The sequence below is a fragment of the Pongo abelii genome, chromosome X (genome assembly GCF_028885655.2).
Source record: "Pongo abelii isolate AG06213 chromosome X, NHGRI_mPonAbe1-v2.0_pri, whole genome shotgun sequence".
NCBI lineage: Eukaryota > Metazoa > Chordata > Mammalia > Primates > Hominidae > Pongo > Pongo abelii.
Genome location: NC_072008.2, coordinates 19627234 through 19648202, shown reverse-complemented (window position 1 = coordinate 19648202; position 20969 = coordinate 19627234). Strand labels below are relative to the sequence as shown.

Below are 20969 nucleotides of genomic sequence, written 5' to 3'. Positions count from 1 at the left end.
CATTTCATGGCTGCCCATTTTTCTAACCTATGAGTATGTGAGCGTTTAGCCAATGTATCGTTATTGGGCATTTACGTTGTTTCCAGTTCCTCATTATAAACAACACTCAAATGAATGCCACTGCAGAAAAATCTTGATGCTGCTCTAAAATTATTGACTTGGGTAAAAATTTTCTGGAAGTGGGTCAAAGGGAAATGTATGCTTTGCTTTTGCCACAGGTTGTTCTGTCCCCTCCAAGCTCACCTTCCACAAGTTGTGTTTGTGTATAAGTTCGATCTCTCTCTCTCTCTCTCTCTCTCTATTTATTTCCATATAGCACATTGCCTTGTTCCAGTGAGTCTAAGTCCTTATAACCTCTACCCAGATAAACCAAGGAATTAACCTTTCGCAGATTTCCCAGGACACTTCCTATTTTCATGTCATCACTGATCCCACCTAAGGTGTCATCATTTAGAAGAAAAAGAATGTCACTTCCTTGGAACCTCTTCTCTCATATCTAGAGTCTGGAAGTATGGTTTGAGTCATCCTATTTTTCCTCTTAGTACGAAAAACCTAACTGCATTGACACCTTTTTGGGTGAAACACTTTTAAAAGTAGCTGACTTTTTTTTATTGTTATACAGACTTCTCTGTCAACACCACCTTCTTTCCCCTCTCCCTCTCACCTCTTCACACCCCACCCCAACACCCCTCTTATACCCATGACCTGTTTAGTTGGTTCTTAGTATCTCTATATTTTGTTTTTCAATCCTACCTCCTCCATCTTCTCTATAAATCCTTTATCATTTTTGTCTTCCTTCCAAATTCTTCCCAACTTTTCAAGGTCTAGAGAGCCTTGTGACTTCCAGAATTACAGAAAGTTTTAAATTACCATCTCTTGTCCCATCTTTGGTCCATACATCCCATGCCTGAGAGTTCGTATGTATTTGGGGGATGTGGTAAGGACATATCATCTTCACTGCCTTCAGACTACACAGTTGTTCATTCATTCAACAACTTTTTATAGACATCTATCCCCTATGGGCTCGGCACTGTGCCAGGTACCAAAGATACAACTGGAATGAAAAGCACATGGTCACTGCCTGAAGGAAGCTTGCAGCACAGTGACTCGAAGTTTGGCATTTTATATGAAGTGATTTCATTTGCAGACTTAAAACAAAAGGATATATTTGTGCTTTAAAGTATAAATATTATATTCTCTTCATTCCCATTCATCCCTACTTGGATGTGTACATTGAATTCCTATTTACTCTTCTTCAGTTAGCACGTGTGGATTTTTCATAGGCAAGTGGAGGCTTAGTGGATATGGGTGTATTCCTCAAAGGCCACTGGGGGAAATGATGGAGGAAATGCACCAGTCATGATTCCCCAGCCTGGGGCCTCTGACCCTAGCTGAAGTTCTTTATGTTTATAGGACTCAAAGAGCAAGCTTTGATTAGCAGCTCATGAACCCTAGGTTGTAATGGAGGGAACTGGCTTTTTGAATAAAATCTCAAAATGAAAGGATTCAGGCATGGTATGGTGGCTAAGCAGTTAAGCCTAGATTAATAAGAAGACTTGGTGGTGAGGGAAACGTTATTCTAGGTAATTGGATTTTCAGATTAAATGAAGATTAACAAATAAAACCTGTTAAATTTAAAAATTTGCTTAAAAATTCCCTAAAATGCGTTAGGTTTCTGCCTTAAGTAAACAGAAGAAAACATACGATATTTTTGGGTGTAATTTTTCTGTAATGACACCACGTGATGACTTTAAATGGGACTGTTTTTCTACCACCAGGATAGAAAGCATCGAGATGAAGCTGAAGATGAGCTTGCTCAAAGAGATCTCTGGAAGATTCTTCATTATAAAGGATTCCTTGCTATAGGAACTCTTATTTTAATTTGCTTTGTTCTAAAATAGGGAAATTCTAGCCCAGTGATCATCTATGACCAAGTGAATTCCAGTGAATTGGTCCAGAATTTTTTTTTGTTTTTCAGACAGGGTCCCACTCTTTTGTCCAGGCTGGAGTGCAGTGGTGCAATGTCAATGGCTCACTGCACCCTTGACCTCTGGGGCTCAAGTGATCCTTCCACCTCAGCCTCCTGAGTAGCTGGGACTCCAGGTGCACACCACCATGCCTGGCTAATTTTTTTATTTTTCGTAGAGATGGAGTTTCGCCATGTTGCCCAGGCTGGTCCCAAATTCCTGGGCTCAAGAGATCCTCCCGCCTCATAATCCCCATGTTGGGATTACAGTCGTGAGCCACTGCGCCTGGCCTCATCTGGCTTTTTTATCTTTATAGTGATCTTCACAGTGAGACAGAAAGAATAGGGGTGTCATCCTATATTTTACCAAAAGATGCTGCCATTCTGCAAATATACTATAGCAATACAGACTCCAAAATGAATGTTGACTGTCAGCAATAATGAGGGCAGAGATTTAGCAGCAGGTACCAAAGGAGATATGAGCTTGTTGCACTAGCGAGCAGGGCTGTGCTCTCAAGCTGAGGAAACACTGGTCACTGGACCACAAGCCTGGTGAGCCCTTATCCCTGGAAATGGTTTTCTCTCAGACACATCCTTTAGGGCACTTCCGTATGCAGCAGATCTAGTGATCATGGAAAAGGTGAAGGAAAAGGAAGAGGAAGGAATGGAGGAGAGGCAGATTAGAGCAGCCTCTTGTTGACCTGTGTGTTCTTCCCTGGTAGACTGTCAGCCCTGTGAGGGCAGGCATCCTGTGTGGCATGTCACTAAGTCTGCAGTACAAGCTCACTGCTTGGCACATGGTAGCAAATGTTTAGAGGAAGGAGCAGGAAAGGATGGATGATGGATGCTTGCAAGGATGAAGTGATTGATGGACATCAGTGGCAAGATCCCTGGTTTAGGAAACCTTGCTTCTTAGTCGCAGTTCTGCCACTAATCAGCTATGTGACTTGAGCGCGTGGATAACAGCACACTTTTTTGCCTCACAGGGTTATCGTGAGAAGATAAAATAGCAGTTTCGAGTGCTTTGGAAAGCATACAGCATTATATTAACGAAAGTGGTGTCAGCTAAGGTGTAATTCTGACAAAAGCATTTTCTTTTGGCTTTATCAGTCATCCCTTTCAAGCCCTGATATCTTCGACTCCCCAAGTCCCGAAGAGGATAAGGAGGAACACATTTCACTTGCGCACAGAGGAGTGGATGCGTCAAAGAAAACTTCCAAGACTGTTACCATATCCCAAGTGAGTCACCAGCCATGGCGAGGGTGTCCCTGTCATTTCATGCATGTGCTAATGATGGGTTATAAACCAAACAAAGATACACAGACAGTGCAGGTGTTTGTCATTCTTCAGTGACAGCGATTCTGTTACTCATCAGAATCCCCAAGGCATGTTGCAGTCTCCGAAACTAGGCAGAATCCCTGAGATACAAGTTCAGTTGTTTATTTCCCATGTTGTTCTCTTGTGGTTTGATCTCCTCTTCATACCATCACACACACATTCACAAATGCCTTCACACAGTACCACCATCACCACAACCAGAACAATTTAAAAAGCCTTGAGACATCTAGAGAGAAGACATTAAATATATTAAATGCTGTGCCCTCTGCCCACAGATCTTGTCTTTTATGTTCAAAGCTGGTCACAAATTATAGTTGGAAGATCATAAATATAAATAACTAATGTGGTCTCTTAAAGAAAATTGATTTGGAGTCACATTCTATGATACATTTATAGTCTAAAAACACTTTAATTTTATTCCATGCCCAGAGAATAGTATAGATACTTTAAGTTATTAGTTTATGAGAAACAAGGAAGACATTTAACTTTTAGCTACTGCATGTAACTTTTGAGGAGCATCTTGTACAAATTCTCTTCCTATGAATACGAACCAAGATTTTAAAATTCCATTTTCTACCACTAAGAAAACCAAGTCGATTGGAATTATTTTCTCTGAATATTAGCAACTTCTTTCTGTCTAAAAGCAGAAAACTATAGTCACTTGAAGCAGGAATAGCACGAAGAAATCAAAGGTTACCGTGGAATTTTCCTTCTCCATAGATTTAAGAATTTACATGTATGGATTTTCTTAAAAATCTGATACAGTAAGCAAAACGTGATCCTATACAACAGATCAGTTGTAATTATTCACAAAACCAAAGCATTCTTTCTTTATAAAAGGATTCCATCTGCAGAAATTGGATTTAGACCCGTTTTTTCTGGTGACCATAGGTATAGTTTCATTTGACATCCCTGGGGTGTCTCTACAGTGACATCTACTGGTGGACAGTGGGTTTTCGTGGTTCTGATTTACACAGTTCTATCCCATTAGCCTACTTCACTTCACCGGAGTTGTCACGTTGTGCTCTTCAGTGCTTCTAGAAATTCCACTTGAACTAATTTGATCAGGGAGGGTGGTGGCCTAAACTCTGTGAGGGCTTTAAAATTGCTCAGTAGGCGAAATGGGCAGGGAGAGCGTGTCATATAGGAAATGCCAAGAGAAGCATTGATTCAAGAAGTGTCTGGAAGTCAGTCAGTGCAAAGGCATTGGTGGGTCACAGGAGTATGGGAGGTCCGCAAGGATGCAGGGTGGGAATCAGGAAAAGGCATAAGCCCAGGAATAGGTGACAAGCAAAGGAGAGGACAGGAGAGTGCAAATCTTCAGACTCAGGCAGCCACGGTCGCAGTGCTGGACTGGAGGGATCCAATTGATGGGGAATTGATCCCCTGTTCTGCCAGTTATTACCTATGAGTCTTGGGGAACTACTCAGCCACCTCTCTAAGCCTCAGTTTTCTGCTTGGTAAAATGCTTGTGCCAACCAATCGTTGTTCAAATTGTCTAGCCGGTGTCCGGCATGTGATCATTGCTCCAGAAATGTCAGTTCCTCTTCCCTCTTACTCTAACTCCTACTAATGATAAAGCACGGGCTGGCGGAGTGCTATTCCTGGCAGCAGAGAGCGCTTTTCCTCAATGGTAACTTGGCAGAAAAAAGGCGAGCAGAGAGGCTGGGAATGATGGCCCATCTGCTTTTGGCTTTCTCTGCCCAGTCTCTCCCTCTAGCACAGCCTGAATCCAGACTCTGCCTCCTCGCCATGCCAGCCAAGCCCCTTTTGGCTCCTGCGCTGGGGTGGCCTGCTGGGTACCTGCTGCTGGAGGGAGTCTCGCGGCCGCGTTGCCAAGCTTCACCACCAGCCTCTACTTCTGCCCTGCTGCTCATGGCCCCCGCCTCCCAACATCCTGTCCCACTCTTTTCCCTCCTCGCCACCTGCCTCCCAGCTCCCCTGTTGGTGCCTTCTCCCCCAGGGGCCTACTGGGCACCCCTCTTCTCTCTCGCCCATGACTGTCCTTCTTCCTCGGCCCTCCTAGCCTCCTCAGGACACTTCTCCATCAGGCCTCCCCGGCCAGTCTCCTCCATCTTCAGCCTGGCCCTTCGCTGGCTCTTTCTCTCAGCGTATCGTGCAGCTTAGGGTCTCCCCAGTCCTGGAAAGTGAACAGAACCCTTCCCTGATCCCACCTCCCCCTGAGGCTTCCACATGAGCATGCTCTCTCTCTCCCGTCTTCCTGCCTCAACCAAGTTTCTGGAAAGAGAGTCCTAAACTTACAGGCCACACCTTCACCTCCCATCCAGGTGCTCATCTGCCAGGAGCAGCTTTCTGTCTCCCTGGCTCCACCAAGTGGACTCCACCCAGTTTTCCTCTCAGCACCCTTCACTCGTGCATGCAAGCACTTCGTTCCTTCTGGACTCTCCTCCAGGCCTGCCTTCTGCTTCATCCCCTCTTCTGCCCCTCTTTCCCAGTCACTAAGGGCTCCTAAAATCCAATGTGTCAAAAACGGAACTCATTATCTGACTCTTCAATCTGCTGTTTCTCCCATGAAAGGTACAATCTCGATGCCTGGTGTGTGCACCACACCCGTGGTTCCTGATCTGTCCTTCCTCCTCCACCCTCTGCATCCTGTCCAGAACCACATCTCCCTGCTCACAAGGCGTCTGTTCTATGAGGGCAGGGTCTCCATCCTCCTGGCCCATTCCTGCCCCCAGCACTGGGAACAATGCCTGGTGCTCTATGTCAGCTGCGATTGCCTTCGCCACATCACTCAAAGTTGTCTTGTGTCTATCCTCCTAGCCACTGCCTGGGTCAAACCCTGACCGCTTCTAGCTTACGTTGTGTAAGACTCTCCCAGCAGTTCTCTCCAGCTCCAGATCTGCCAACCCTTAGGCCTTTCTGCAGCCAGCATGGTCCTCAGCACGGTGTGCCCTCCTCTCACCCTTTCGCCTAGCCGCTTGTACTTCCCAGCCTTAGCTCTGCCCCCAAGGCCCTCTCTTGCCCCCTCTGATGGTCTAGCAGTACTTCCCACCAATGCATTTTGCTCTGCGGTCTCTAGACCTTTGCCTGGCGTGTTCCCTCCTGCTGCAGCTTCTTTCTCTAAGCGCCCCTCCTTTCCTCTGGCTACTTCTTGGTCCGCCTCCAAGATGGGACTGTCAGCACCTGCTTGCGATGCCTGCCCGTCTGGATGGCTGGCCCCTTTTCTGTGTTTCTGGGGCTCTGTATGCTCACCTCCCTCTGTGCAGTCATCCCCCCATCTCAGTGCGTTGGTCTGTCTGTCTGTCTGCGCCCCACTGGGTTCTGAGCTCCCTGGAGACCAGGAGAATGCCTTAATGTCTTGTTCACTTCAGAGTTTGTGGTGCCTGGCAAGTAGTTGGGCATCTCAATGTGTATATTGAACCAGTCGGAAACTCTCTGTCCAGAAAGAAGGTCACATTTAAAATACATAGAAGGTGGCATGTGAGTAAGGGGGAAATGCCTGTACCAAGCAGGCCCTTGGTGGCTTGTGGATGAAGGAACAAGTGAATGGAGTGTGTGGAGAGAGGCGGGGACAGTGGTGTTAACGGAGAGTTTGACTAACCAGGACAAAGACGCAGCACACAAATCCCCGGCCCTGAACCCTCCCTGCCTTCCCTCGTCACAGGTGTCTGACAACAAAGCAACCCTGCCGCCCAAGCCGGGGACCATGGCAGCAGGTGGTGGTGGGCCAGCCCCTCTGTCCTCAGCGGCGCCCTCCCCCCTGTCATCCTCTTTGGGAACAGCTGGACACAGAGCCAACTCCCCGTCTCTGTTCGGCATGGAAGGAAAACCAAAGATGGAGCCTGCGGCCAGCAGCCAGGCGGCCGTGGAGGAGCTAAGGACACAGGTCCGCGAGCTGAGGAGCATCATCGAGACTATGAAGGACCAGCAGAAGTGAGTGCCTGGGGACTCTTGGGGGCCGTCACCCAGGTTGCTCTCCGCCAGGCCAGCACCTAGTTCTGAAAGCATGGATCCCAGCCTGCCTTGGAGGGTGGGCCTGGTCTCCCTGGTGATGGTGGCAGCAATGGTGGGAGTGCGTGTAGACCCCGAGAGTCTTAATTTATACCTAAATTATGCTGCATGTTTTTGCTGGACTTACTGTGTGCAGGAAGGGCACAGGCTGGCCATGGGGCATAGAGGGATGAGTCCATTGCAGGGACTGATGCTCTCAGCAGGCTGCTAAGAAGAAAAGCATTTAAATCCCCCATAAAATACAGTATGTACATGAACCACTTCTTATATAAGCTCAACAGCTAGCTTTTCCTCTTGCAACAGAAAAATGGCAATTTCTTCACTTAGCTGCCAGATGAAGCAGTTGGCCCGCATTGAGGTACCAGTAATGTATGAAGAAGATCTAGGGAATCTTGAAGCCCAAGATTTTACACTCAGTAAGATGTTCTCACCATGAGACTGCAGTGGGCGGGGCGGGACGGTGGGGGTCTTTCTCCATGCGTGGCTGCACACACACTCTCGCCACATCTCTAGTCCTCAAGGAGCACTTTGATGAGGAGAAAGACCTGGACACAAAAATAAGTATCATACATCATTATCATCCAGGATGTGGTTTGCAATGACAAAGCCCATAGGAGGATTAGAAGTAGAGAATGGGCATGGTGGCTCATGCCTGTAATCTCAGCACTTTGGGAGGCCGAGGCAGGTGAATCACCTGAGGTCAGGAGTTTGAGACTAGCCTGGCCAACATGGCGAAACCCTGTCTCTACTAAAAATACAAAAAAATTAGTTGGGCGTGGTGGCGTGCACCTGTAATCCCAGCCACTTGGGAGGCTGAGGCAGGAGAATTGCTTGAACCCAGGAGGAGGAGGTTGCAGTGAGCCAAGATTGCGCCACTGCCCTACAGCATGGGTGACAGAGCGAGACTCCGTCTAAAAAAAAGGTAGGGAGGCACTGCTCTGAGTAAACTGAGGCTCGAGGAGTTTAGGGATCAGTTGGCTGTTTCTTGAGAGAATCAGGGGAGGCATCTCAAAGAGTTATTTCCTGGGTAGGATTTTGAACGATGATTTAGGATTGCCAAGAGCACACTACTCCAGCAGCAAAAACATCATGTCGATTCCTGGCCACACGGGGCAGCCTGGTGAGGTCGACGCGTCCCCAGGTGACTGGCCTCCTTGGATTGGAGGTGCCTGGGGTGGTGACAGGAGATGCAGCCAGAGACTTACACCGATGAAGCCCTCTGCCAGTCTGGGGTCAGCAGAAGCCCTGTCACCTGCCTCCCTCTATGTGGCTTGAGGGCCCTAATGTGTTTTGTGGTCATTTTGGGGGGATAACTGGGTTAAGCAAACTTAATTTCTTTTCTGAAGGGCTCTGAAGAGCCTTCACTTTGCATTGGGAGGATGGAGAGGATAGCATATGCAAGGTGTCCCACACCTGCTTAATCACAGAACCTTTTTTTTCCAGAGCATCCTAGGATGAGGGTTCCATGGAATTCGCTTTGAGCAATGTGGCTCTAAGCGGGTTCTGTTCCACTCAGGATGGGAGGGAATTGAAGCCTCTTGGACTTACCCCAGCCTGGAAGAGATCCATCAGATTAATATACAGGACTGACAGATGGTACTTGAGAGGGAATCCTGGGGCCATCCAGGCTACCTCTAACCCCTTAAAGTCCCCAGCTCCTATCTGGCTCTGGAGGTTACTCATTTGGGTACCCAAAGGCCCCATCCATGTCCAGGTGACCTGTGTCCCTTTCCTAGACAGGACATCCCAGAGGCCCCAGGATACCCCAGAGCATTGGTTCTTGCCTTCTGAACAGGACCATCATGGCATCAGACTGGCTTGAATTCAGGGCTTTAGCCCTTTGGACCCTCTGAGAGGTGCCTGCAACATCTGAAATGGGCTGTGCTTTGGGGCTGCCACACCATGTTTCTCCCCCACTGTGAAGCCTGCAAATAGTTGGTGGGAATTGTCTTTCCCCGGTCAACATCTCTTGAATCAACACCCCACAGTGGCCTCTCCTCCAAGGCCTGCCTTTTGCTGCCTACGTCAGTCTGGCCTTCGTGCCCAGGGTCAGTGGGTCCCTACTAGTCTCTTGTATTAGCTCTTCATGTCAGTTTCCTGTTAGCCTTTAACTCAAGTCCACGCCAGCTCTCCTTATCCCCAAGTAAGCTGGTTCTCACCTCCCTGCTTTTCTCTGGCTTTTCTCTGTCAATTCCCCTGTGCTTCTTCCTCCTCATAGACTTACACTCATTTTCAATTCACTAGTTCAAGACTTAGTGACTTTCTTTGGCCTGCTTTCCCCAATTAACTCCCCACAGCTGGACTGCTTGAGGCTTTGCCTGCCAGTCTCCTGGGGTTGGAGCATTTGCTTGGAGTCTCACCTTCTTCCTTCCTAATCCCTGAGTAGTACCCACTGAGATATGGGTGCATGATGTGTGCTTAAATAAATACAGTAATGAATCACAACTGGTTCATATCAGTTGTGATATAAACCCAGTATGTTGACAGCAGAGCTGGGACACTGCCCCAGAGAATAGGGACCATCATGGTGCTCATCCGAAGTGAGAAAATGCAATATAACTTCCACCTTATTTTACTGTGGTGTCTCAGGCATCTTTGTCTCTTGATTTTCCAATCCAGTCTGTAAAAATATGCATGTAAAATGGAGTGTTGGATACCTGAAAATGGAGGACAGCTCTCTGCCCAGTGTTTGGATGGTTGCAGTGTCCTAAGTATAGAGCCCTAACTTTGTGGGATGGTTAGTGCTGTGCACTTCATTATTTTTAATGTTGGAAAGGGCATTAGGCCGTGGATCCTAAGTCATGCCAGTTTCTCTAAGACATGATTGCCATACCATTACTCCAATTATTTTACCCCCAAGTTTTTGGGACTTACTGTGTAGGATTTTGTGAAAGTCCATGAAAACATACAAGTAACCTTTCAGCAATTAAAAACCCTATTGAAAATAAAGGAAATAGGCCAGGTGCGGTGGCTCATGCCTGTAATCCTAGTACTTTGGGAGGCTGAGGTGGGCTGATCACCTGAGGTGAGGGGTTCGGGACCAGCCTGGCCAACATGGTGAAACCCTGTCTCTACTAAAAATACAAAAATTAGCCAGGCATGGTGGTGTGTGCCTGTAATCACAGCTACTTGGGAGTCTGAGGCAGGAGAATCGCTTGAACCCAGGAGGCAGAGGTTGCAGTGAGCCGAGATCACCCCACTGAACTCCAGCCTGGGCAACAGAGTGAGACTCCATCTCAAAAAAATAATAATAACAAAAATAAATAAATATTATTAATTTATATTAATTAATAAAAATTATTAATTTTTTGAGACATGGCACATGTATACATATGTAACAAACCTGCACGTTGTGCACATGTACCCTAAAACTTAAAGTATAATAATAATAAAATAAATAAAGATTAATATTTAAAAAAAAAAAAAAAAAGAAGAGCTAGGCTTAGTGGTTCATGTCTGTAATCCTAGCACTTTGGGAGGCCAAGGCAGGAGGATTGCTAGAGCCCAGGAGTTCAAGACCAGCCTGGGCAACATAGTGAGACCCCCATCTCTACAAAAATAATTTTAAAAATTGGCCTGGCATGGTGGTGTGCGCTTGTAGTCCTAGCTACTCAGGAGGCTGAGGCAGGAGGATCGCTTGAGTTTGGGAGGTTGAGGCTGCAGTGAGCCGTGATCCTGCCACTGCGCTTCAGCCTGAACAATAGAGCAAGACCTTGTCTCAAAAAAAAAAAAAAAATTACAATAAGTACATTTAAAGCCCAGTGATTTTGTAATAAAGGAATGGTTATGGGGAGGATGACAGAATATGAACCTGTCATATTCTGACAGGTTACGTGAAGTCTAGTAATTGGGCAAGTCAGGCCACCACGCTGGGCCTCAGTTTCCCCATCTTCTCCTTTTGGGAGAAGTTTGGACTAAGGGATTTCAAAGGTCACTTCCACACCCACCAGTTGCTGGCTACATATTTTAGGGGCCCCAGAATAATGGTGAGCCTTTCTGTCTGAAACAAATTTTAAGCAGTAACAATGCAAAGAAAATAATGATGTTTTGTCTACAGTTTCTTTGTAAAAAAGGATCAGATGGATTTTGTAGTGATAATAAGAGGTTTCTGATCTCTGATGAGGGAAGTCTGGGATTTTGGTTAATTTCATTGCCATTTGCTTTTCAGACGAGAGATTAAACAGTTATTGTCTGAGTTGGATGAAGAGAAGAAAATCCGGCTTCGGTTGCAGGTGAGTCCCTTTGGGTTCTGCTGCCCGTGAGTCCTAGGCTCAGTGGGGCAGGACATTGTCAGGGCTTTTATTTCAAAAATAAATGATTGTCACCTCTCTGCAGATCTGGATACATTTCCTGTGACCATATTCTTAGACTCGTATGGGCTTACTACATATCGTTTCCCCAGGAAGTCTTGGGGAAGGGAAACATTAGGAAATGTGCCCCAAATTGGGTTTCTCATTTGGAATTTATCTTTTTTTTTTTTTCTTTTTGAGACGGAGTCTCGCGCTGTGACCCAGGCTGGAGTGCACTGGTGCGATCTTGGCTCACCGCAACCTCCGCCTCCCAGGTTCAAGCGATTCTCCTGCCTCAGACTCCCGATTAGCTGGGACTACAGGCACGTGCCACCACACCCGGCTAATTTTTTTTGTATTTTTAGTAGAGACGGGGTTTCACCGTGTTAGCCAGGATGGTCTCCATCTCCTGACCTCGGGTGATCCGCCTGCCTCAGCCTCCCAAAGTGCTGGGATTACAGGTGTGAGCCACGGCACCCAGCCTGGAATTTATCTTAAACATCTCTGCGAAAAGCCCCTCTCCCACCTCCATTTCCAAGAGGCCTCATTATATGTGGTAACTATGGCTCCAGGGGCCACAGCTGTCCACATTTGGGGGCATTTGCTCTTGATTTTTCAGTGATGGCCATTTCTCTCCTGCCAGGGCGTTAGAGCTCTGTCCCCTGCAGCCTCTGATTCGACACTGCTGTTACCAAATGGCAGAGAATGCGTGGGAGTTCTGATTGACCGAAGGTAGACTTTCAGCTTTCATCCAGTTGGCGCCCTTGTGGTGATGGGGACCCATGCTGCTTAACAAAGGATAGGTAGCTGCTTGCCATCATTTTGGGGGTGCTGACAGACACCCCCTTGAGCCAACCACAGCTGCCTTCCAACACTGCCAGATGGCCCAGCCTGTTAGGACCGCCTGCTCTACCCTCTGGCTAAGAAACTGGAATTATTGCTGCTTTTGACAAACTTTGCAGCCTGGCAGCCTGAGAATCAAAATGTGCACCATTTCCTAGTGCCTCGTGTCTGTGTGCCTGTTCTGTGTTGATGTTACTTCTGGCATTGCTATTGATTGTCCATTCAGATGTCATGTCACCTTTAAAATTGTCAGATTGATTGTTTTCTTTCAGTCGACCAGGTTGATAATCTTTCAGCTTCTATAAAACCAGCCGATTCATTATGACTTTGTTCCATTCTTATTTTTCTCTTTCTAGATGGAAGTGAACGACATAAAGAAAGCTCTACAATCAAAATGAATACTTGATCAATGAAATGTCACATTATTCATCCTGAGTCCGAGACTCGAATTTTCTGCCCCAGCCAAAATAATCTTGTGCCAAAAGATTAAAGGTTTGCCTCAAAATGTCCCTGTTTGAAAGATTAGCACAAAAGTCTTGATAGCACAACACAAATTCCATCCAAGAGGAGAATCTTCCCCAGGGTTTAGTCCTGGGGCTGGCACTCGTTGTGACTTACACAGAGCAAAATTGTGCTAAAGGCTTTTCTACTCTGAGATCTCAATGCGAAATGAAAACTCAGGCAGTTTAGTCCATAGTGGTACTATTTTGATGATATTTTCCATTAATAAAATGTAATTTCAGATTATTCGTTTACAAGCTTTATAATTTTATGATTTTTTAATCGTGTTTTGTCACAGACTTCCCTGGTGTTTGTACTACACGTAGTCAGAAGCGAGTGTCCTTTTCTTTTGCTTCAGGCTGAGAGCTGCCTCGCTCTTTGTCCCCCCATTAGGATTCTATTACATATGCAATTGTAGGTTCAACCTGTCCCTTCCCCTGCCAGCAAACCCCACCACCCTAAGAGAAATTTTAGCTTATATATGATGGTATATTTACAAAAAGAGAAAGAGAAAATCTGGTATTTGCGATGATCTGTGCCTTCTTTTTACCACCCTCTTGATTGGAGCTTTTGTGATGCAGCTACCATGATTCAAAAAAATTAAAAAATAAAAATTAAAAAAAAATCTGCCACTTATCCAAGTCCACTAGAGGCCACTGTCTTCAAAGCTTCTCTTACCCTAGCCAAAGGTCCTAAGAGGAGACAGCTGTGAAGTTGGGCGTGCTCTGTGGTACCAGCTGTGACTTTTATATTTCTCCTAGTTTTAGGTTGTTCATGAAACTAGAAATGTCATCCTGCTTGATTTTTCATCAGCCAAGTTAAACCCCTGCCTTCTGTCCTTTGCACCTTTTGCGTGAACAGAATATGCATTATTAAAGCAAAAATAAATAAAAGTAAAATGCAAATGAAAACAAGGGAGGGAAAGTTGTATTATTTCCTGCACTGGGTTACCCGTGTGTGTTATCGTTTAAACTGTATTCACATAATGTCATTTGCCTTGCTCACTTGTAACCCCTTCCTCAGGTCCAAGAGAATGGGAGGACGGTCATGTTCAAGTGTAGCCATTGGACCTTTCTTGCATTTATGGAGTTGCTTTTTCTTTCCCAAGGAAACTGATGTTTGCCTGTCCGCTTTATCTTTGTAGTACATGAACAGTTCAGCCTTAGACTATGTAACTGTTTTCTCATCCTTAGCTGAAAATGAGGGGCCTACTGTATTGCGAGACTGTTCAGGGGTAGGGGTGGAGGGGGTGGTCCCTTAACGGCCCCTGAAGATGTTGGATGTGTTTCTGAAAAGCTGCTTTGTCTATTTCCTGAGTTTAATAGTGAAACTACTAGACATTAATAGATTTGCACAGCCACAAAGAATGAGAGTTGATAATACTGAAGAAGTGATGCAAAAAAAAAATCACATTATTGATCATTGATAGTATTACAAATAAATGTCTCTTCCTTTCTCTTCCTTCCTCCCTCCCTCCCCCTGCCTTCCTCTTACCTATGTGCTCATCCTTGCTACTTGAGGCTGTTATTTCCCTCCAAGTATTTAAAGAGCCCAAACACCTTGGTCTTCCTGGGTGGGGGCATAATTAAGGGAAGGGAGTGTATAAGGAAGGAAACCTCATACCCTCCATTCCCATCCCTGGATATATTGCCTTTTCAGCAGCCTTGGGTTCAGTGTGCTTGGGGTCAGGAGTGCCAAGTTCCCAAGAGCAGTGTAAAACATCCCTGTACCCGTTGACAGTTATAAGCATTTCTGCGTTAAACTTGAAGATTCCAGAGATTCCCCACCACCTAATGATCTAAGAATGCAGATTGGATTCTTTGATGTTCAAATTTCTCATCTACTTATGAAAATCCCTAATTATATAGTTTTATATAATGTGTATACAGAGTAGGATTGTTGATTAAATTGAGAGGTTGGAACACCCTCATGGAGCACTGGCAACATGGAATGTAGAGAGCTGATGTCTTCCCCCTCATAGAGGCCATTGGCTTCCTTTGTATAAGGAGAGGGAGAAGTGATTCTGGAAGGAGAAGTTGGTATGTCTAGCTTCATTGCTGCCCCTCGGGCTACCCAGCAAGAGGATTCTGCGTCAAGGAACTGGACGAGCCGCTACCCAAACTGCCACCATCTTTACTCTTTACAAAATGGACCCATCGAGAGCGTTGAAAAGCTTGGAAGTATCACCTTTGAAAAAAAAAAATTATTTTGCATTCAGCATGGACTCGATCAGGCATCTATGGAGATTATTTTTTTGCTTCATTTTATAAAGTTGTATTTAGAAAAGTCTTAAGTATTGTGCTTTGTAAAGAAGATGATTAAAATGAAATTTTGTGAGAATAGTTTTGTTCAAAGTTGTCATGGTCCAAGAGGAATGATTTTTTTTTTTTTGGAATACCATTTTTCTCCACTTTATACAATTTGATTTCTCTTATAGAAATATCTTTAGAAGACATGGAATATAGTGCCTCTCCCCCATCTTTCCCAAGTGAACAGAAATAATCTGTGAAATCTGTGCCTGTGAATTCTATTTTTTAAATTGTTCAGTTTTATACTCATATCTAATCAGAAAATGCCAGTTAGGTATAAATTCTTCTTTAGTGTAAAAATTTTTAAGTCATCATTATTCAAATAACTGTATAAAGCCACTTTTTTTTTTTTTTTTTTTTTTGAGACAGTCTCACTCTGTCACCCAGGCTGGAGTGTGATGATGCAATCTCTGCTCACTGCAACCTCTGCCTCCCGGACTCAAGTGATTCTTCTGCCTCAGCCTCCCCAGTAGCTGGGATTACAGGTGCCCGCCACCGCGCCTAGCTAATTTTTGTATTTTTAGGAGAGACGAGGTTTTGCCATGTTGGCCAGGCTGGTCTCGAACTCCTGACCTCAGATGATCTGCCCACCTTGGCCTCCCAAAGTGCTGGGATTACAGGCATGAGCCACCGCACCTGGCCAAGCCACTTTTATTCACACACAGTCCTCTAGGTGGCACACTCAAGTACATGATTTGTTTTCTTCCATAAGGACATCCTGTATCCTCACACGTGTCTTTGCTTATTAGTGGCAGGGTTTTCTTTCCTTTCATAACCCGCTCCTTGATGGGAAAACTGCAGGATGTATAATTTATTGCTCAAAGTCGCCATGGTCTGTATAAAAATAATCCCCAGGTCCCACAAAGGCCTTTGTATTGTAACGCGAGGTCATCCTGGTCTCCTTTTTGTGGTATGAGATTAGGTTTTAGTCCTCTAGTTATTTTAGCACAAATTAACATCGAGATGTTTTGGCACCAAGGGGGCTTGGTGAAAGCTTCCCTCTTTGGTTTTGTACAAACGAGAACCGTAACAAAGCACGCATGCGTGGTGACCAGCATTCAGCGTGACTGATTGTGGCATCCGACAGAGGGAAGCCTTGGCACTTAGGACCTAAGCCCAGGGAAGAAGATGCTGTGCCCAAAATTAGCACGAGTGAAGGAGCACAATGGCCAAGCCAGAAATAAATATCAGTGGTGTAAGGACAGGCAGGGACCAGGTCTCTTAAGGGGATGAACTTTTCCTGTCACTCCTAGTCCTGTTCCTAGGGTCACCAAGGCTTGGTTCCCAACATGTGGAGCAGAGGCAGCCTGTGCAACTGAGAAGAATCCATGACGTCAGTACAGGTTCCCGCATGGTGGTTTTACTTTATGCCCCTTTTTTTTTTTTTTTTTTGAAGTGGAGTCTCACTCTGTCACTCAGGCTGGAGTACAGTGGTGCAATCTTGGCTCACTGCAATCTCCGCCTCCTGGGTGCAAGTGATTCTCCCACCTCAGTCTCCCGAGTAGCTGGGACTACAGGCGCCCACCACCATGCCCAGCTAATTTTTGTATTTTTAGTAGAGATGGGGTTTCACTATGTTGGCCAGGCTGGTCTCGAACTCCTGACCTCAGGTAATCTGCCTGCCTCGACCTCCCAAAGTGCTGGGATTACAGGCGTGAGCCACCGCACCCGGCCTATTTCATGTCTTTTGAATTGATCCCAAATCGAAGTGGCTGTGGGGGCAGCCCCTTCCCACAAATGACGGGGTGTTCATTGTGTTTGTGAATTTGGAATTGGCAATAAAATAGGCTCTTCCTTTTTTCTTGTTGGAGCAGTAGGTGATAACTTATTTCAACCAAACAACAGAACAAGGTGATGTAGTAGGTTGTAGCTAGAATTTTCTGAGGAAAAAGAAAACAAAAACAAAAATAAAAAAACTGAATTCCTGGCAAAACAGCTTCATGGAGCTGTTCTCTTTAAGTGGCAACAAGTTTAATTAAATTATGCAGATAAGTATGTAACAATGTCATTTTAGTCTTGAATGCTCCCTGTTCCCACCCACCCCATAGGATATTACCAGTTCTCCAGAAAGCTAAGATTTGTTTGCAAGCTTTGAGCTCTTTGATGGGAAGGTGCCCTGGAAATGCAAATTTTCATAATAGCTTCTATTAATTTAAAAAAAAAAAAAAAAAAAAAAAAAAAAGGCCGGGCGCGGTGGCTCACGCCTGTAATCCCAGCACTTTGGGAGGCCGAGGCAGGCGGATCACCTGAGGTCAGGAGTTCAAGTCCAGCCTGGCCAACATGGTGAAACCCAGTCTCTACTAAAAATACCAAAAATTAGCTGGGTGTGGTGGCGGGCGCCTGTAATCATAGCTACTCAGGAGGCTGAGACAGGAGAATCGCTTGAACCCAGGAGGCAGAGGTTGCAGTGAGCCAAGATCACGCCACTGCACTCCAGCCTGAGCAACAAGAGCGAAGCTCCATCTCAAAAAAAAAAAAGGGGCCGGGCATGGTGGCTGTAATCCCAGCACTTTGGGAGGCTGAGGTGGGCGGATCATGAGGTCAAAGAGATTGAGACCATCCTGACCAACATAGTGAAACTCTGTCTCTACTAAAAATACAAAAAAAAAAAAAAAAAAAATTGGCTGGGCGTGGTGGCGCACGCCTGTAGTCCCAGCTACTCGGGAGGCTGAGGCAGGAGAATCACTTAAACTTGGGAGGGGGAGGTTGCAGTGAGCCAAGATCACGCCACTGCACTCCAGCTTGGTGACAGAGTGATACTCTGTCTCAAAAAAATAAATAAAAATAAAAGTTTTAAGGGATTTACAAACCAATTTTTAAACTAACCCAGCTGGTAAAAGCCATCCTGAAACCAAATGAAAAAACATGAAGAAATCAATAACATTTCCAAGGTTATTTCCCCCAAAGAAAAACAGAGATGTCTGGCCAGGAGAGGTGACTCATGCCTATAATCTCAGCACTTTGGGAGGCCAAGGTGGGCGGATTGCCTGAGCTCAGGAGTTCGAGACCAGCCTGGCCAACATGGTAAAACCCTGTCTCTACTAAAGTACAAAAAATTAGCCGGATGTGGTGGTGCACGCCTATAATCCCAGCTATGTGGGAGGCTGAAGCACGAGAATTGCTTGAATCTGGGAGGTGGAGGTTGCAGTGAGCCGAGATTGCGCCACTGCACCTCAGCCTGGGTGACTAGAGTGAAACCCTGTCTCAAAAAAAAAAAAAAGAAAACAGAGATGTCTTAGGAGACATACAGCAGATTCTTTTCAAGCTTCATGAATATTTCTTAGACTCAGTCTGAGAAAACCAAGAATTTGGCCGGGGCTGAAGCTCTGCCCTTGAATGCCGAAGGGAAATAGATGAATAGGGAGTAAACGGATGCCTGTATGAAATGCCTGCTCATTTCCCTGCTGTTGTCCCAAGGCAGCTCTCAGAAAATGTTCTTTGTTCTCAATCAGGGCAGTCTTCTTGGAGGAAGTGAATCTGGAAGGAGGAGAAGGACATGAATTGAAAGAGGAATTCTCAGAGGAAGCTTCAGGCCTGAAGGTAGAACTAATCTGCTTTGATAGGGACGCGTGTGGTGCTGAGAATCTGGGAGGGGTGATGAGGAAGACAAAACGGTACAGCTGAGGGTGACAACTTTCAGGGTAATTGAGGACACTTCACATGCTGAGGATGGGCCTGTCGATGAAAGTGCCACCAATGACTCTTCCATGTCTTAAAAATGTTTAGGCCAGGCTGGGCACGGTGGCTCACGCCGGTAATCCCAGCACTTTGGGAGGCTGAGGCAGGCAGACCACCTGAGGTCAGGAGTTCGAGACCAGCCTGACCAACATGGTGAAACCCTGTCTCTACTAAAAATACAAAAATTAGCCAGGCGTGGTGGTGGGTGCCTATAATCCCAGCTACTTGGGAAGCTGAGGCAGGAGAATTGCTTGAACGTGGGAGGCAGAGGTTGCAGTGAGCTGAGATGGTGCCACTGCACTCCAGCCTGGGCAACAGAGTGAGACTCTCTCCCCAAAAAAAAAAAAAAAAAAAAAAAAGTTTAGGCCGGGCACGGTGGCTCACGCCTGTAATCCTAGAATTTTGGGAGGCCAAGGGAGGTGGATTGCTTGAGCTCAGGAGTTCAGTACCAGTCTGGGCAACATACGGAGACCCCATCTGTACAAAAAAAAAACAAAAAACAAAAATTTGCCAGGCTTGGTGGTGCGTGCCTGAAGTCCCAGCTACTCAGGAGGCTGAACAGGAGGATCACTTAAGCCCAGGAGGTTGAGACTGCAGTGAGCTGTGTTTGCACCACTGCACTCCAGCGTAGGTGAGAGAGTGAGACCGTGTCCCCACCACCGCCAAAAACAAAAAAAAATGTTTAGAGCACCAGAGTGGTCACTGTAGGCTCAAATGTAGAACAAAGTCACCTTGAGAATTTTTAGATAACTTTTTTTTCTGAATATGAAGTGAATATTTATGCCCAAAGTAGAAAATACAAAATATAAAGAGAAGACAGACATTCTCGGAAACAGCCTTTAATTTTGGTCTCTGATAAGAAGGTCATTCTGTATTTATAGTTTTATAGTCTGCTTTTTATACTTAATATCATTTTTTGTCTTTTTTTGTGAAAACAATTTGTAATGGCTGCATAGTATTCCATCTGTAAATATTCCAGAAAGCATTTGACCAATCTCTTATTTAACACATATAGGGTGCTTATGGTGATGTGCCAGATGCCATGAGAGGCGCTGAATGCGACAGAGTCCCTGCCCTGAAGGAGCTCGGTTGTCAAATGGGCAGAAGTAGGCAGGTAAACAGGCAAGTCTTCCTCAATACAAAACACAACCACACAGAAAAGCCCCCAGAGCTTTGGCGTGACAGAGGAGACACGCCCACTGGAGCCCTGAGGGAGGGAAGGTCACGGAGAGAAGCACATTTCTCACGAACTTAATTTTTTTCTTTTTAAAATAAAGTTGTCATGGACTTCTTTACACATCAGTCTATGTCCACATTTCTTTTTTCTTTTTTCTTTTATTTATTTATTTATTTATTTTTTGAGATGGGGTCTCACTCTGTCACCCAGGCTGGAGTGCATGCAGTGGTGCTATCTCGGCTCACTGCAACCTCCATCCCCTGAGCTCAAGGGATCCTCCCTCCTCAGCGTCCTAAGTAGCTGAGACCACAGATGCACGCCACCACGCCCGGCTACATTTGTCTGTGTGTGTGTGTGTGTGTATTTTTGGTAGAGACAGGATTTCACCATGTTGCCCAGGCTGCTCTTGAACTCCTGAGCTCAAGCAATCCACCCGCCTTGGCCTCCCAAAGTGCTGGGATTACAGGCGTGGGCCACCACGCCTGGCCTATGTCCACATTTCTGACCTATCCTTAAGATAATTCCAAAATGTGGAACATGAGTATAAGTTGCCTGATATTTTTAGCAAAAATCATTTTTGCCCAATTATAAACTTAGTTAATTATTAACATTAGCATATACAAGTGACTAACCACCCATGTTTCCTTAAAGTTGCATTTGCCTAAATCCTGATGGGGGTCAGGTCTGGATCTCTTTTTTCCGGATTGGTCACTGCTCCAATGTCACCTCATCAGAGAGGCCCTCCCTACCCCTCTAAATAAAAGAGCAACTTTAGCCTTGACCCACCCCCAGAGTCCCCATATCAATACCTCCTTCATTTATTTTCCCTTGCTTGCTTTGTTTCTGTTTTCAATCTCCCCTCCCTTAGAATGAAACCACTCTGAGGATAGTGA

At 45.6% G+C, this 20969-nt stretch overlaps 1 protein-coding gene and 1 long non-coding RNA gene across 8 annotated transcripts in view; both read left to right on the top strand.

Moving 5' to 3' along the window:
* SH3KBP1 (SH3 domain containing kinase binding protein 1) overlaps positions 1-13823 on the top strand; it is a 356010-nt gene extending 342187 nt beyond the window's left edge. For 4 of the 7 annotated variants that reach the window (XM_002831442.5, XM_054544392.2, XM_054544391.2 and 1 more), the window contains 4 exons: positions 3077-3205; positions 6933-7201; positions 11448-11511; positions 12768-13823. In XM_002831442.5, coding sequence (XP_002831488.2) covers positions 3077-3205; positions 6933-7201; positions 11448-11511; positions 12768-12809 — 504 coding nt within the window. In that variant the 3' untranslated portion in view covers positions 12810-13823. The remainder of the gene's footprint in view (positions 1-3076; positions 3206-6932; positions 7202-11447; positions 11512-12767) is intronic. The other 3 variants (XM_054544393.2, XM_063721269.1, XM_054544394.2) reach the window with 1 other exon arrangement.
* A 4836-nt stretch (positions 13824-18659) lies between these two features.
* On the top strand, positions 18660-20127 carry LOC134760915 (uncharacterized). The gene is made up of 2 exons (XR_010139028.1): positions 18660-18761; positions 19915-20127. It is a non-coding gene; the product is annotated as an uncharacterized LOC134760915 (long non-coding RNA).
* Positions 20128-20969: the final 842 nt, after the last annotated feature.